Raw genomic sequence first — 15,731 nt, forward strand, 5'->3', positions numbered from 1 at the left:
GGTCATGTGACCGCGGTGTCATCACAGGCCTTGCGCGCCTGCGCGAGAAGGACCTGCCATGACGTCACGGTCATGTGACCGTTATGTCATGGCAGGTCCTTCTCTCGCAGGCACGAAGAATCTGCGGTACCATGGAACAGGCAGGGACAGCATCAGGAGCAGGTATTTAATATTCACCTGTCCGCGTTCCATCTGCCGGACGCCGCTCCGTTTTACCGTCCTCTTGTAGTGCCTGTGCAGGTCAGAGGGCGCGATGACGTATTAGTGTGCGCGCCGCCCTCTGCCTGAACAGTCAGTGCGGAGAGACGGGACGCTGAGGAGCAGCGACAAGAGGCGAGTATGTGATTTTTTTTTTATTTTTTATTGCAGCAGCAGCAGCATTACATGTGGCACTATGCTGTATGGAGCGTTTATGGGGCCATAAAGAACTGCATGGAGCATTATATGGAGCGTCTATGGGGCCATAAAGAACTGCATGGAGCATTATATGGGGCCATAACTGCATGGAGCATTATATGGGGCCATAACTGCATGGAGCATTATATGGGGCATCTATGGGGCCATAATGAACTGCATGGAGCATTATATGGGGCATCTATGGGGCCATAATGAACTGCATGGAGCATTATATGGGGCCATAACTGCATGGAGCATTATATGGTGTATCTATGGGGCCATAACTGCATTGAGCATTATACTACGTGACTGGGCAAAATACTACGTGGCTGGGCAATATACTACGTGGACATGCATATTCTAGAATACCCGATGCGTTAGAATCGGGCCACCATCTAGTAAATAAATAATAATAATTCATGCCAGGCTGCCCAGAGGCAAAGACAAACTGCCCTTTGTGGGAGGTGTATGGTCTATGTCCTATATCCTCCCTGCCATACTCCAGCGATGCCCGTGAGCTACTTTGAGTGCCATCCTGTTGTGTTCACGACATGACGGTGAAGTGTTGTTCCACAGAGCGACTCGCCCGTGCGTGCTGCAGCTGAAACTCCAGTATTGCTTCTACTCGCACAGCCTCTACAGCGTATTCAACTTTTCAGTTCCACCTTGTTGATATGTCACATATGAGGCGCTGAGCGAGAAGGCAGAAGTGACACTGCAGTGCAGACCGTCGAGCAGCTGCAGGGTGTGAACGCCATAATCGTGTACTCACATATGGGTAATTTTTAAGAAAGATTTGCACCACTAAACTTGACACATGTGCCAGGCAAGGGATGTGATCAAACCAGCTAGGCCTAGAGCTGCTACCAGGTATCGCCCGCTATTGCACACCACCAGGCCTGGATTTAGGTCCAGCAGCACCAACCACTCATCAGTCTCGTTTATTCCTTGTCCACAGCTCTTGTGCAGTATGGAACTTGTCCCCCAAAATGATGAGTTTGAGAACAGCCTACTGTCTTTTCCCCCTGGCTGTGTTGAAGTTGCTGGTGCAAGTCTTCCTGCTAGGTGATGGAGTAAGCGGAGTAGGCCACATGGGCAGAGCAATGTCCAACAATAGATGTAGGACATGCGCTAGAACGTCTTCCTCCTCTGTCCCAGCTGCCACATTTACCCAGTGTGCAGATAGGGAGATGTAACGTCCCTTCCCATGCTTACTGGTCCACGTATCGGTAGTTATCTGGACCTTGCCACTGATGGTGTTGCACAGTGCACACCTGATTTTGGTTGCATCATGTGTGTGCTGGGCAGGGATGGCCAACTTGAAACATTAGTGGTGGATGAGAACCACGTACTTCGCAACAGCCACCACCATTTTTTTTTAATGGTTTTTCTCAATCAGCTGGAATGGCAGCGTTCCAAAGGCCAGGAATTGGTAAATGCTGTTATTCAGGACCAGGGCCTGTGGGCGGGTAGTGGGGTATTTCCTCTTTCTCTATGGGGTTTGGGTGATGGAGAGATGAACACTTCCATGGGACAGGGTGGAGATGCTTGGTGACACTGCTGGTGGTGGTGCGGTCACATCCTGTCTTTGCGGGTAGGCTGTTTGTGAGCTGGATGAAGAGGTCAAGACCGCAGCAGAAGAGGGAGCGGGAGGAAAGCTCAAATCTGTCATGTTTTTTAAGGTGTCTACTCTACTGCAGCTCGTACTTAGAACTCAGATGCAGGTGGTGCTCAGGTTAAGAAATGTTAAAAAAAAAAAAAAAAAAAAATCAGAAGAGACTGCTTCATGACTTTGGGCTGATACTGTTTAGCCGATTTGCAAGTGGTTGAGGTGGTAGAAAGATGCCCAAGGTCCTCAGGTGAAAACTCTGCACTTTCAGCAGTGGATGGGACTGGAGGCGCTATCAGCCATCCAATCTAACACCGTCTGCACATGTTCTTGCCTCACTATCCATCCAGCGGTGCTCGTGCCTAGGATATGGTGCACAACATCCCGTGGACTGCATGCAGCAGAGGAACGTGTTTCATGTGGACACGTAACGGGCACAGATCAACCATGTCATCTCCTTGGAGCAGGTACACCTCCACCACGACCTTCATTTGATGCTCTCCTCTACAATACTATACAATAATTCCCAGTAAAGAGGCTGAATTAGGGCACACTGACCCATGCTTCATTACTGGCAGCGTGCATCAGGTAGTTACAGCATGCTGCACAAGGGTGGTAAATAAACAGTATACGGTAATTGTCTACATTTTTCTATTAAAAAAAAAAATAAAAAAATTAAAATTTGAGAATCATTAGTGGTCGATACCCTTTTAAAGGAGAAGTGTAACAATGATTGCAGCCGGTGTCTCCTCCGGTCTTTATCAGGCTCGGTATAGGAGGACGCTTACAGCCGTGGTTACAGAAAGCGCTCCCACGCTCATCCAGGAGAACGGGATGTTTTGTTCCCACTTCTCATTGGTGGACTAGCCCAGTTTTTATTAATCTTACAGGACCATTTCCAGTTTTCCATATTACAGAATTGTATCTTTATAAATGTCGCACTGATGGGCCGTATGGCGTCCAATGTTTTCTGCTCACACCCATCTGATCTCAGTCACATTGCAGCTGAATACAGATCTGCCCAGCCTGATAGAAGAACATTGCTCCGAGGGCGGCCGACATTTACAGGATTGCCCTCATCTGATTGTTATGCTAACAAAAGCGAGATAAAATGTGAAGAGTGACATATTATAGAGAACTGGCAATAAGTAAGAAAAGTGACGCAGAACTATCAATATGGGAGGGGGAAACAGTTGTGGCCATAAATATTGGGGCAGCTCATAGATGAGGAGGGTGAGGGTTTATTGTCCTGTGATTTAGGTCTGATCCAGGAGGTCTGAGGGGAACATTCCTTCATTGATGGAGCAAGACAAATCCATGCGACACATTCATTCCAGCTGTGTCAAGGGTCGTCAGAATTTTGTAAACCATTAGTACAAAAAAAATAAAAATGTGAATATTGCCTAACATTCCAGAGATACATTATTCCTCTGGAAAATATGTCACAGCCTGTCCCATCAGTGGTGGCAGCAGCAGTGAAACCCTCAGAGAAGACCAGCTTATGTCTTATAAAGAAAAAACAATTATGGATTTAAAAAAAACAAAAAGAAAAACCATACAGCTAGTCCGGCTGTATGGGCTACATGGAAGTGCGGGTCCGGTCTACTGGTGAGGACGCCCCTACAGATCGTTTCCCCAATAACCTGCAATGTGTAAACTCAGCCTGATACAGATCCAACTGCGTTACCCTCCACTAATATCACCCCGCGCTTAAGAATTATAGAAATGAAAACTCAACTCATAGCTGTCAAACAAGTTTATTACAAGTTAGATAGTTAGAAATAAAAGATATATAAATATATGCATCCATACAAATGAATAATAAAGAATTTTAGAAATCAAAACAATTAAGAGGAGCGCGGGAGACAGAGGGGAGCGCGGGAGACAGAATAAATCGAGAAAATGGAGTTGTTTTTTTTTTTTTTTTTAAGTAATTCTACTCATCTATCTGACATCATCAGACGCCCGCAGTGTCCTCCCTTTGGGTCCTCACATGGATTGTGGGGGCTCCAGCTCCACTTGGTGAAGAGAAGTCCAGTGATGAGATGACATCTGCAGGGAGGTCACTGCTCCGGGGGCACAGGATGGGGAAAAGCCACAATACCGAGAATAAAAAAAAATCATGGAGAAAAATCTATACAAGTAATGGCCGACACCAGTGGCCACCGGGATAATACTGAACAGAACAGAATAAAGCCCAGGATCTGGAGACATTATTATCACGCAGTTTCGCTCCCAGAGGTCATAGGTCAGTCATCAACCTGACGTCATGTGTGCCCAATAATATTAATGAGAAAGTTTTATGTAAAAAAAACAAACAAAAAAAAAAAAGAAACAACAACAGGACTGACTCCCCATCAGGCAGAGATTCTCATGATAAGTAATATGAATCCCTCAGATCTCCATCATCATCCATCCCGTTCGCCCCCTCACACGTAGCACTATACATCCCAGCGCCCCCACTGCAAGTGACATCACACACTGACCTGCACAGCACGTGACATCAGCCCCCCACACCATGCAGACCCATGCGAGTAACATCAGCCCCATTCTGCAGGTAGACCCCCTGCACACAGATCCACCACGCATGCAACATGACCCCCTTCCCACAGAGACCCCCAGCATGCAGTCTCCCTTCCCCAGGCAGGCCCCTCCAGCACGCAGTCCCAGGCAAGCAACGTCACCCCCTTCCCCAGGCAGACCCCCACTTACCTGATCTGTGACTTTGGAGAATGACCCAAAAATACCCCAATTCCGCCCTGACATCCACAGCCTCCTCCTGTCTGCTCTATGGAGGGAGAGGCTCCGCCCCCTCCGGTCACATGGGCATGACGTCATCACAGGTCCTGTGCGCACAGAGCAGCCATGTATGTGGAGTGCGGCTCTGCAGGTGGAGGTATGTGGAGATTCCCCATTACTGAGCGCGGGGACATTAACCCCTTCTGCACGGAGACTCTTTATAAGAATCATAACGTTGTTGTTCTGTTTCCTGTAATAGATACATACGAGCCAACTATGGAGGACAGGAAGTGAGGGAGCGGATTGTTCTCCTAGTACAGGGCCCCTTTCTTGGCCCCACACAGTGTAATGCCCCCATTATGCCCTGTAAGCAGGTTCTGCCCCACACCCAGCTGCCTCGGGCACTTTACCATCAGCTGGTACCTCAGATTCTTCCCCGCACCCCTTTCCTTTGTTGGCGCCAAATCTGTTCTGCCTTTGGGGCTCCGGCCTTTATAATATCAGTACCAATTAAGACAAACAATACGCAGGGTGAACCAAATTACACCCTATGCCCCTCCGGGGATATATATCATATCGGCCCCGCACAATTCCAATACAAATGACCTACAAAAAGCTTGCACAGAGACCTCATCGTACAAAAAATCAGTATTTATTATTCAACAACATAACAAAAGAATGTTAAAACACAGTTGTGATGGAAAACGGTACTATATAAAAACACCCCAGACCAGAGGTAAACGTGTTACATCTCATATAACCCACTGCCAGGAAAATGTATCAAAAGCTCCAAGAAGGGAAACCCCTTATGCTCAAACGGCACTATCACTGAATGCCTAAACAGCGTCACACTATATGGCCCCCAAACTACAGTTCAATCCGGCAGCACAGTAATCAAAATCCCTGTTAGTAGTATTACTTTACCTCCGGTCTGATGGTGCCACCCCTACGCGCGTTTCGGCTCGTATGCCTTCCGGGGGAGTGGCATCATCAGATCCAACGTTCCCTTAAATACCTCAACTGACCAATCACTTTAGAATGCAAAATTGCGTCATAGGATCACAGCCTAGTAGCGGCGCGTGCGCAGATCGCTCCGTCAAGGTCCCAGTCACCGCCAGCGTCTTCCGGCAAACACGCCCACGGGAACGCCCATAGGACGGTGACGTGAGCGCCAGCCCGACCAAGACGCCGGCAACAACGCGCAACCCCCAGGAGAGAACACGCACGCGCACAGGAGGGGATCCCAGACGCAACAAGCCACCATAAACGAAGTAAGTGCACCCCCAACAAATCAATACATCATACATAGACATCAATGAGCACCGTGAAAATAATAACAAAACGAATTTTACAGTAATACATATACAAGGACACTTCCCATATGAAAAGTCCAGTAAGTAATAACAACAATAAGGATAATACAATAATAAATACATCATATCCATTTACATAAAATGCATATAAGAGATACATACAAAAATTTAAATAAACAATATTTATTGCTCTGGTGCGTAGTGGAAAAAGTGCAAAGTATGACAGTCTTACACTAATGGACCCTATAATTTACATAATACATTAATATACCATATTATTATGATTATGAAATATACAAAAGCCTAAACAACACAATAAAGTGCAAAGTGCTTGAACATGCTCAGAAATGATGCCCACTCTCTCCATACTCTCAATCATCCATTTACGAATGCAATGACGGGGATGCAACTTGGTGACTGTAAATAAAATAATACAAAGTTAAAATCAGCATAATCACATTAAAAACAGAAACCAATGAAACCAACAAAAAATTAAAAAACGACCATATTAAAGAAAAGGTGCAAAACTCAGGGTTTCATTCAACCCATCTGGTTTAAGGGTCCGTAATTCCCATATCCATCGGGACTCTTTTTGAGCTAAATTCCGACTCACATTACCCCCTCTTGGGCTTACAGGAATACAATCAATGCCCTTCACACGAAACTGGGAGGGATCACAGGCATGATGCTGTTTAAAGTGTCTAGGAACACTTTTAAGTAAGTCCAAGTTCTCCTCCTCCTTGGCAGCCAGAATATCCCTAACGTGTTCCCTTACGCGCACTTTTAAGGCCCTTGTAGTCAGGCCTACATAAATTTTTGTACAAGTGCAGTATGCATAATACACCACTGCACTTGTAGTGCAAGTTATCGTATGCGTAATTTTAAACTTGCGTCCATCTGAGGACTCAAACTCCGTTGCCGTATCCATGTTGGGACAGCCCACACACTTCCCACAAGGTTTGCTACCCCATGGAGATTTCGAAGGATGCTTTAGCGATGGAAATAATTGGGGGCGTTCTTTTGGTGTGTAATAACTCTGCACTAGCAAGTCCCTCAAATTTTTGGATCTCCGTGCTGTGATTGAGGGTTTTTTAGCCAAATATTGTCTCAGCCCTGGATCTGCCAGCAAAACTGGCCAGTGCTTTTCCACACTTTCCAAAAGTTTACCCCATTGGGAACTGTACGTAGTTACCAGTCTTACCTGATTACTTGCTGCTCTTTTATTGGAGGAATAAAGAAGTTGGTGACAATCAGTGTTCCTGGCTCTGTTATAAGCTTTTTTAATACTCCTCTTGCTGTATCCCCTCTCCAAAAATCTTGCCTTCATTTCTGTTGCCCGGCATTCAAAATCCTCCATAGTGGAGCATATTCTTCTAATTCATCACAGGTCCTGTGCTCACAGAGCAGCCATATATGTGGAGTGCGGCTCTGCAGGTGGAGGTATGTGGAGATTCCCCATTACTGAGCGCGGGGACATTAACCCCTTCTGCACTGAGACTCTTTATAAGAATCATAACGTTGTTGTGTTTCCTGTAATAGATACATACAAGCCAACTATGGAGGACAGGAAGTGAGGGAGCGGATTGTTCTCCTAGTACAGGGCCCCTTTCTTGGCCCCACACAGTGTAATGCCCCCATTATGCCCTGTAAGTAGGTTCTGCCCCACACCCAGCTGCCTCGGGCACTTTACCATGAGCTGGTACCTCAGATTCTTCCCCGCACATGATGCTCCATACCGTATAATGGCCACACATAGCTACTCCTACACACACAGCTCCGCTCCATACACCTCGTACACACACGGCTCCGCTCCATACACCTCATACACACACGGCTCTGCTCCATACACCTCGTACACACACGGCTCCGCTCCATACACCTCGTACACACACGGCTCTGCTCCATACACCTCATACACACACGGCTCCTCTCCATACACCTCGTACACTCGGCTCTGCTCCATACACATTGCACACGCTGCTCCGCTCCGTACACTTCGTACAAACACCGCTCCATACACATTGCACACGCTGCTCCGCTCCGTATACCTTGCACACACACGGCTCCACTGCGTACACCTCATACACACACGGCTCCACTCCATACACCTCATACACACACGGCTCCACTGTGTACACCTCGTACACACATGGCTCAGCTTTATACACATTGCACACACTGCTCCGCTCCGTATACCTTGTACACGCATGACTCTGCTCTGTACACCTCGTACACACGTGGCTCTGCTCCGCACACCTCGTACACACGTGGCTCTGCTCCGCACACCTCGTACACACGTGGCTCTGCTCCGCACACCTCGTACACACGTGGCTCTGCTCCGCACACCTCGTACACACGTGGCTCTGCTCCGCACACCTCGTACACACGTGGCTCTGCTCCTCACACCTTGTACACACGTGGCTCTGCTCTGTACACCTCGTACACACGTGGCTCTGCTCTGTACACCTCGTACACACGTGGCTCAGCTCCGTACACCTTGTACAGACACGGCTCTGCTCCGTACACCTCGTACACACACGGCTCTGCTCCATACACCTTTCACACTCTGCTCTGATCCGCACACCTCTTACACACATGGCTCTGCTCCGTACACACGCGGCTGTGCTCTGTACACCTCATGCACACAGCTCCGTACACCTCGTACACACACGACTCTGCTCCACACACTTTTCACACTCTGCTCTGATCCGCACACCTCTTACACACATGGCTCCACTCCGTACACCTCGTACAGACACGGCTCCGCTCCGTACACCTCGTACACACACGGCTCCGCTCCGTACACCTCGTACACACACGACTCTGCTCCATACACCTTTCACACTCTGCTCTGATCCGCACACCTCTTACACACATGGCTCCGCTCCGTACACCTCGTACACACGTGGCTGTGCTCTGTACACCTCTTACACACACGACTCCGCTCCATACACCTTTCACACGCTGCTCCGATCCATACACCTCATACACACACGACTCTGCTACATCCACACTGTAAACACCTCCTGACCTCACACATACACTTACCCTCGTCCGGCGCCATAGCAACCAGCAGAGTCCTGTACACAGAGGTCCTCCCGATCGATCATGTGACCCCTGACTCCTCCCTCCTGTGTCCTCATCACAGGTCCTGTGCGCACAGAGCAGCCATTATGATTATGTGGTGTGCTGTTCTGCGGGTGCAGGGACTCAGGGAGCTCTCAACTGACCGGGTGACATTACACACCTTCCATCCAGTGCGGGACAATTAATGTCCCGCCCGGGATCGCGGGGCTGATTGTCAAAATCAGGACAGTCCCCCTGGATCCGGGACGGTTGGGAGGTATGCTTTCCTTTGCTTGGCACCCCTTCACTTTTTAGACACCTTATGCAATATATATGATCCCGATCACACAGTATAATGTTCCTACAGTACCGCCATACCCCCACACACAGTATAATGTTCCCACACTTGTGGCTTCCCGCAAACACAGGATAATGTTTCCACAGGACTGGCATCCCCCTCACAGACTGTATAATTTACTGCCCCCTACATGCACAATATGGTACCATCCACCTCACTGACTACCTCCGACAATTAATAAATACTCACTCAGCCTCATTCTTGGTGCAAATACTAATGAACCCAGGATCTATGAGATATTTCCATACGATAGTTGGATAGGCAGGAGTGTGTCATCCATAAAGGTTGCCCACTCGGTTGCTATGAGGCCTATGAATTGACAGGGCTCGGTGGGGTGTGGTATTGGTCACCCTCTCCTTCCCATCATCACAATGTCAGTGATATCCACATTCCCATGACGGTGATACCGCTGAATAGATTAGTGAATCAGGGAGTGGAAAGCTCCTGATCCACCATTCAGCCTTCACTTCTGAGTCTGAGACTCCGTGCACTGCAGGCACAATGACGTCACTACATCACACCTGTAGTGCGGAGCCTCAGTACTCACACTGCACAGACCAGAGCAGCGCTCCTCAGAAACTGGGTTGGCTGAGTAGTGTGTGTGGTTATATCAGGAATTGTGGGGGCATCATATTAAGAGAAGAGCTGTTGGGACTCTAATACTGAATGTGTGGCTGGTAGGGGCCATTATACTGGGGTTGTGGTGTACTGTAAATGCCTCCATACAGAGTGTGGGTTTTATTTTGTGTAGCAGGTTGTGGTGGCCATAATTAGAGATGAGCGAATATGTTCAGAAAACGATCGTCAAAAATAAATTTGTCACGAATATTCTATATTCGGATTCATGATCGGTAACACGAACATTTTTCTTAAGATCGGAAAAAGTCGGCAACATTGGATAAAAGATATAATAGAAGCCGGCAATACATGTGCCGCATTTAGTAAAATCACAGCCACCAATGTGGGAGACTGGGGTTCAAATCCTGGCTCTGCCCTGTTGGACATAATATACCAGTAATGGTCCATAACACTATGGTGCCTACCTCGATAACCATGAGAGTGTCACGAGCAAAGAGAGTCATGCCTGCTTGGATTTGTCTGGATTAACAAGGTCCGCGTCAGATGTCGAGGAACCAGGACAATCTGATGATACCTGGGCTACTGGACCAAACCATACATGGACAAGGCAAGAGAACCTGGATCTGGAAAACTAGTCACACAACGTTTCAATATCATAAAGAGAAAGCTATTATCACAACTTGAGATGGATCAACTGCACTGTAGATCCACCCCACATGAAGACCTGGAAGAACAACATGTGCAACCCCCTGAAGATCCTGATCCAACCCTGCAACTAGAGAGAACTGCAACTGGTCTGACAGAAGATCTTAGATAAACTAAATACCATCAATACCAATTGTCGACTGCCAAGGCTCAGCAAAGAAACACCACCAGACAGTATGCTAGAGGATGCTAATAGAGCAACTCTTGCATCAATACCTTCCACCACCATAACTCAAACTAATAATATGATCTATGCTACGGCCTCAGCAATCATGGAAATGCTTGGCTATACAACCAGAAAGAACAACAGAAGTACGTGTCCCCCTTGCAAAAGAAGCCTGGAGACAAAGATCAAGGTGCCACGAAGGGAAGTCAGCCAACTATCAGAAATACAAAAGTGTGTAAAGATCAAGAATAAAACCAAGCTGGAGAAGTACAAAGGCCTGACCCCAACTCTAGAGACTGCTAAACAAAGGCTCACAGCACTCGCTGCAAGACAAGGGAGATACATTAGAGAAGCTGAGGCCAAGAAGATAAATGCCCTGTTCTCCAAAGAACCATCCAAAGTGTAAAAAAACAACACCAGTGCATTGTGGCTGCAATATCTGAGAATGAAACACAGCAACCACCTAGAGCAACAACCAGTCACCATTAGAATCGAGCGAAACGGATTGGTCATTTTCATAAGTCGCCGACTTTTGGCAAAGTCGGGTTTCATGAAACCTGCCCCGATCCCTGTGTGGGGTCGGCCACGCGGTAGGCGACCTTCGCGCCAAAGTCGCGTTTCATATGACGCATTCAGCGCCATTTCTCAGCCAATGAAGGTGGACGTAGAGTGTGGGCAGCGTGATGACATGGTTCTCAGTCCCTACCATCTTAGAGAAGGCATGGCAGTGATTGGCTTGCTTTCTGTGGCGTTACAGGGGCTATAAAGGGGCGTGCACGCCGACCGCCATCTTACTTCTGCTGATCTGAGCATAGGGAGAGGTTGCTGCAGCTTTGTCAGAATCAGGGATAGCGTTAGGCAGGGAATATAAACCCCCAAACCGCTTGTGCTGTAGCGATTTCCACTGTCCAACACCACCTTTTCCTTGCAGGGACAGTGGAGGCTAGATTTCTGTGCATCAGCTCTGTAGCTTATAAGGCTCCCTGATAGCTGCATTGCTGTTTGTACGCCGCTGTGCAAACCAACTGCTTGTTTCAAAGCACAAATCCTGTTGCTCCTTCCTTTCTGCACAGCTATCTTGTTTGTTTGTCCACACTTTTTTGTGCAGCAGTCCTTTTTCTTGCTGCCTGCCATACTTTTCTGAGATTACTGTAGGGACATAGTAATTGTAGTACAGTCCCTATATATATATATATATATATATATATATATATATACATATATATATATATATATATATATATATATATATATAATCTCTTCAAGCCACTTTCTGCCCCTGAAACTGTGTAGTGTGAAACAGTGGGCCTGTATTTTTCTGCACTGTCCCACACCTAAAAAGGGAGATTTATATTGCCAATCAGTGCATCTGTGCCAGTCCAGTCTGTTGTATCTTGTCAGTCATTTTCTGCCACAGAAACTATACTGTAAAACAGTGGGCCAGATTTATTCACTAGTCTTCCATATAAAAAAAAAGGAGAGCTTAATATTGGCAAATCTGTGCCAGTCCAGTCTGTGGTATCTGTCAGTCATTTTCTGCCACAGAAAATATACTGTAATACAGTGGGCCAGATTTATTCACTAGTCTCCCATATAAAAAAAAAAGGGGGAGATTAATATTGGCAAATCTGTGCATCTGCGCCAGTCCTGTCTGTGGTAGCTGTAGCTGTCATTCATTTTCTGCCACAGAAACTATACTGTAATACAGTGGGCCAGATTTATTCACTAGTCTCCCATATAAAAAAAAAAAAAATAAGGGGGAGATTTTTATTTCCACTGTGTGCATCTGCGTCAGTCCTGTTAGTGGCATATCTGTCAGCCACTGAAGCTGTGTACTGTAATACAGTGGGCCTGATTTTCCCTGCAGTCTCACCCACCTATAAAGGGAGATTTAAATTCACAACAAGTTTGCGTCCACCTTCTAACTGGTTTTACAGTACCGTTTGTTAGTTTGGTTACATTTTTCCAAGAATTAGGAAGTCTGGTGGAAGAGGTCGTGGCCGTGGGCGGTCATTGCCAGCTAGTAATGATGGTAGTGGTGGTGGAGCATCAGGTGGTCGTGGGAAAAGCAATATAGCACCTAAATCTCGAGTTGTTGAGCCAGCGTCATCGTCTGGCTACACAAGGCCTCAAACGCTCCCTTTTCTGGGAGTAGGAAAACCGCTTTTAAAGCCGGAGCAGCAGGAACAAGTTTTGGCTTTCCTTGCTGACTCTGCTTCTAGCTCTTTTGCCTCCTCTTCGGAAAGTGCAAAATGTAAAAGCAGCGCGTCGTCAGTGGATGTTCCCGGTCAGGGATAAGTCGCTTTCTTGTGTTCTTCACCCAGAACAACAGAGAAGGATGTGTCAGGCGACACAACGGGTTACTCCATGGAGCTCTTTACACATACCGTGCCTGGGTTAGAAAGGGAAATTGTTAACAGGCCATGCCCATTACAAGATGAATCGGACATGGAGTGCACAGATGCACAGCCACAGCCAGATTATTATGCTGTTCGTTTGACTCAGATCACAACATTGCCCTCGCAGTGTACTGATCCAGAATCTGACCCTGATGAGACTATGGAGCCCCGTCACGAACGCTATACCACCGGCTTACACGGTGACACAGAGGAAGGTGCACAGGACATATAAGAGGAGGTCATAGATGACCCAGTTGTTGACCCTGATTGGCAGCATTGGGGGAACAGGGTGCAGCCGGCAGTAGCTCTGAAGCGGAGGAGGAGGAGGAGCCACAGCAGGCATCAACATCGCAACAGCTTCCATCTGGCAGGCCCGTATCTGGCCAAAAATGTGTGTCAAAACCTATAACTGTTGTAGGACAGCGTGGCCATCCGGTTAAAGTAGCTCAGTGTGCAATGCCTGAAAAGGTATCCGATAGTAGGAAGAGTGCAGTCTGGCACTTTTTTAAACAAGTTCCAAATAATCAGTGCAAAGTCATCTGTAAGAAATGCTCAAGGACCTTCAGTAGAGGTCAGAATGTTAAAAATCTAAATACAAGTTGCATGCATAGACATTTAACCACCATGCACTTGCAAGCCTGGACTAACTACCAAACGTCCCTTAACGTTGTTGCACCCTCTCACAAAGAAGCTAGTCAGCAACGCTACATCCCTTCCCTCACTGTAAGCCCACCGTTTACCACACCACCTGCAGCAAATGTGGAAGTTTCGTCGCAAGGCCAAAGCAGTCAGAGAATCACCAGGTTCTTGGTAGGAAACACTGTATGTAGGGCAACAGCAAGAATACCATCACCAACCCTCTCTCAGTCTGCCATGTCCACCGGCACCCCCGCTAGTTCCACGATCTGCAGCTCTCCAGTCCAGCTCACCCTACATGAGACTCTCATTAGGAAAAGGAAGTACTCATCCTCTCATCCGCGTACACAGGGTTTGAACGCCCACATAGCTAGACTAATCTCGTTAGAGATGATGCCCTACCGGTTAGTTGAAAGCGAAGCTTTCAAAGCCCTGATGGACTATGCTGTACCACGCTACGAGCTACCCAGTCGACACTTCTTTTCGAGAAAAGCCATCCCAGCCCTCCACCAGCATGTAAAAGACCGCATTGTCCATGCACTCAGGCAATCTGTGAGTAGAAAGGTGCACATGACAACAGATGCATGGACCATTAGGCATGGCCAGGGGCGTTACGTGTCCATCACGGCACACTGGGTTAATGTGGTGGATGCAGGGTCCACAGGGGACGCAATATTGTGACAGTTCTGCCTAGCCCACGGTCTAGGAAACAGTTGGCTGTAGGCGTTCGCCCCCCCCTCCTCCTCGTCCTCCAGCAGAAGCGAGAACTCGTCCACAGACCGCAGTCGCACGACCACTCCATCCGCAGCTGCCACTGTTGCACATGAGGTGTCCCATTATGGAACAGCTAGTGGCAATGAAGTGTTTGGGTGACAACAGACACACAGCGGAAGTTCTGTCCGAGTTCTTGCAGCAAGAAACGCAGTCGTGGCTGGGCACTGTAGATCTTGAGGCAGGCAAGGTAGTGAGTGATAACGGAAGGAATTTCATGGCTGCCATCTCCCTTTCCCAACTGAAACACATTCCTTGCCTGGCTCACACCTTAAACCTGGTGGTGCAGTGCTTCTTGAAAAGTTATCCGGGGTTACCCGACCTGCTCCTGAAGGTGCGCAGACTTTGCTCACACATCCGCCGTTCGCCCATACACTCCAGCCGTATGCAGAACCATCAGCGATCATTGAACCTTCCCCAGCATCGCCTAATCACCGACGTTGCAATAAGGTGGAACTCCACACTGCACATGCTTCAGAGACTGTGCGAACAGAGGCGTGTTGTTATGTATTTGTGGGAGGATACACATACACGGGCAGGCAGTTGGATGGCAGACATGGAGTTGTCAGGTGTGCAGTGGTTGAAGCTACAAGACCTGTGTCAAGTCCTTCAGTGTTTTGAGAAATGCACACGGCTGGTTAGTGCAGACAACGCCATAATAAGCATGAGCATCCCCCTAATGCGTCTGCTGATGCAAAGTTTGACGCACATAAAGGAGCAGGCGTCTGCAGCCGAGGACGAGCGAAGCCTTGATGACAGTCAGCCATTGTCTGTCTGGTCAGGAAAGTCTACTGGACGAGGTGGCGAGCGAAGAGGAGGAGGATGATGGGGATGAGTATTTTTTGGATGAGGAAGCTTCTCAGGGGGCAATAAAAACTGGTGGCGTTGCAAGGCCAGGTTCAGGGTTTTTGAGGGAGACAAGTGACGTTGATTTGCCCGAAAGTGCTCCTCAACCCAGCACAAGCAGTGAATTGACAACCGGATCATTGGCCCA

General features: G+C 47.8%; 1 protein-coding gene across 4 annotated transcripts in view; it reads left to right on the top strand.

Moving 5' to 3' along the window:
- The first annotated feature begins 4,850 nt into the window (after nucleotides 1-4,850).
- LOC138662959 (zinc finger protein 420-like) overlaps nucleotides 4,851-15,731 on the top strand; it is a 31,816-nt gene continuing 20,935 nt past the window's right edge. For 2 of the 4 annotated variants that reach the window (XM_069748977.1, XM_069748978.1), the window contains exon 1: nucleotides 4,851-4,901. In XM_069748977.1, the coding sequence (XP_069605078.1) occupies nucleotides 4,875-4,901 (27 nt within the window). In that variant the 5' untranslated portion in view covers nucleotides 4,851-4,874. Of the gene's footprint in view, nucleotides 4,902-7,456; nucleotides 7,498-15,731 lie in introns of those variants that run through there. The other 2 variants (XM_069748976.1, XM_069748979.1) reach the window with 1 other exon arrangement.

Source organism: Ranitomeya imitator, chromosome 2 (assembly GCF_032444005.1).
Source record: "Ranitomeya imitator isolate aRanImi1 chromosome 2, aRanImi1.pri, whole genome shotgun sequence".
Taxonomy (NCBI): domain Eukaryota; kingdom Metazoa; phylum Chordata; class Amphibia; order Anura; family Dendrobatidae; genus Ranitomeya; species Ranitomeya imitator.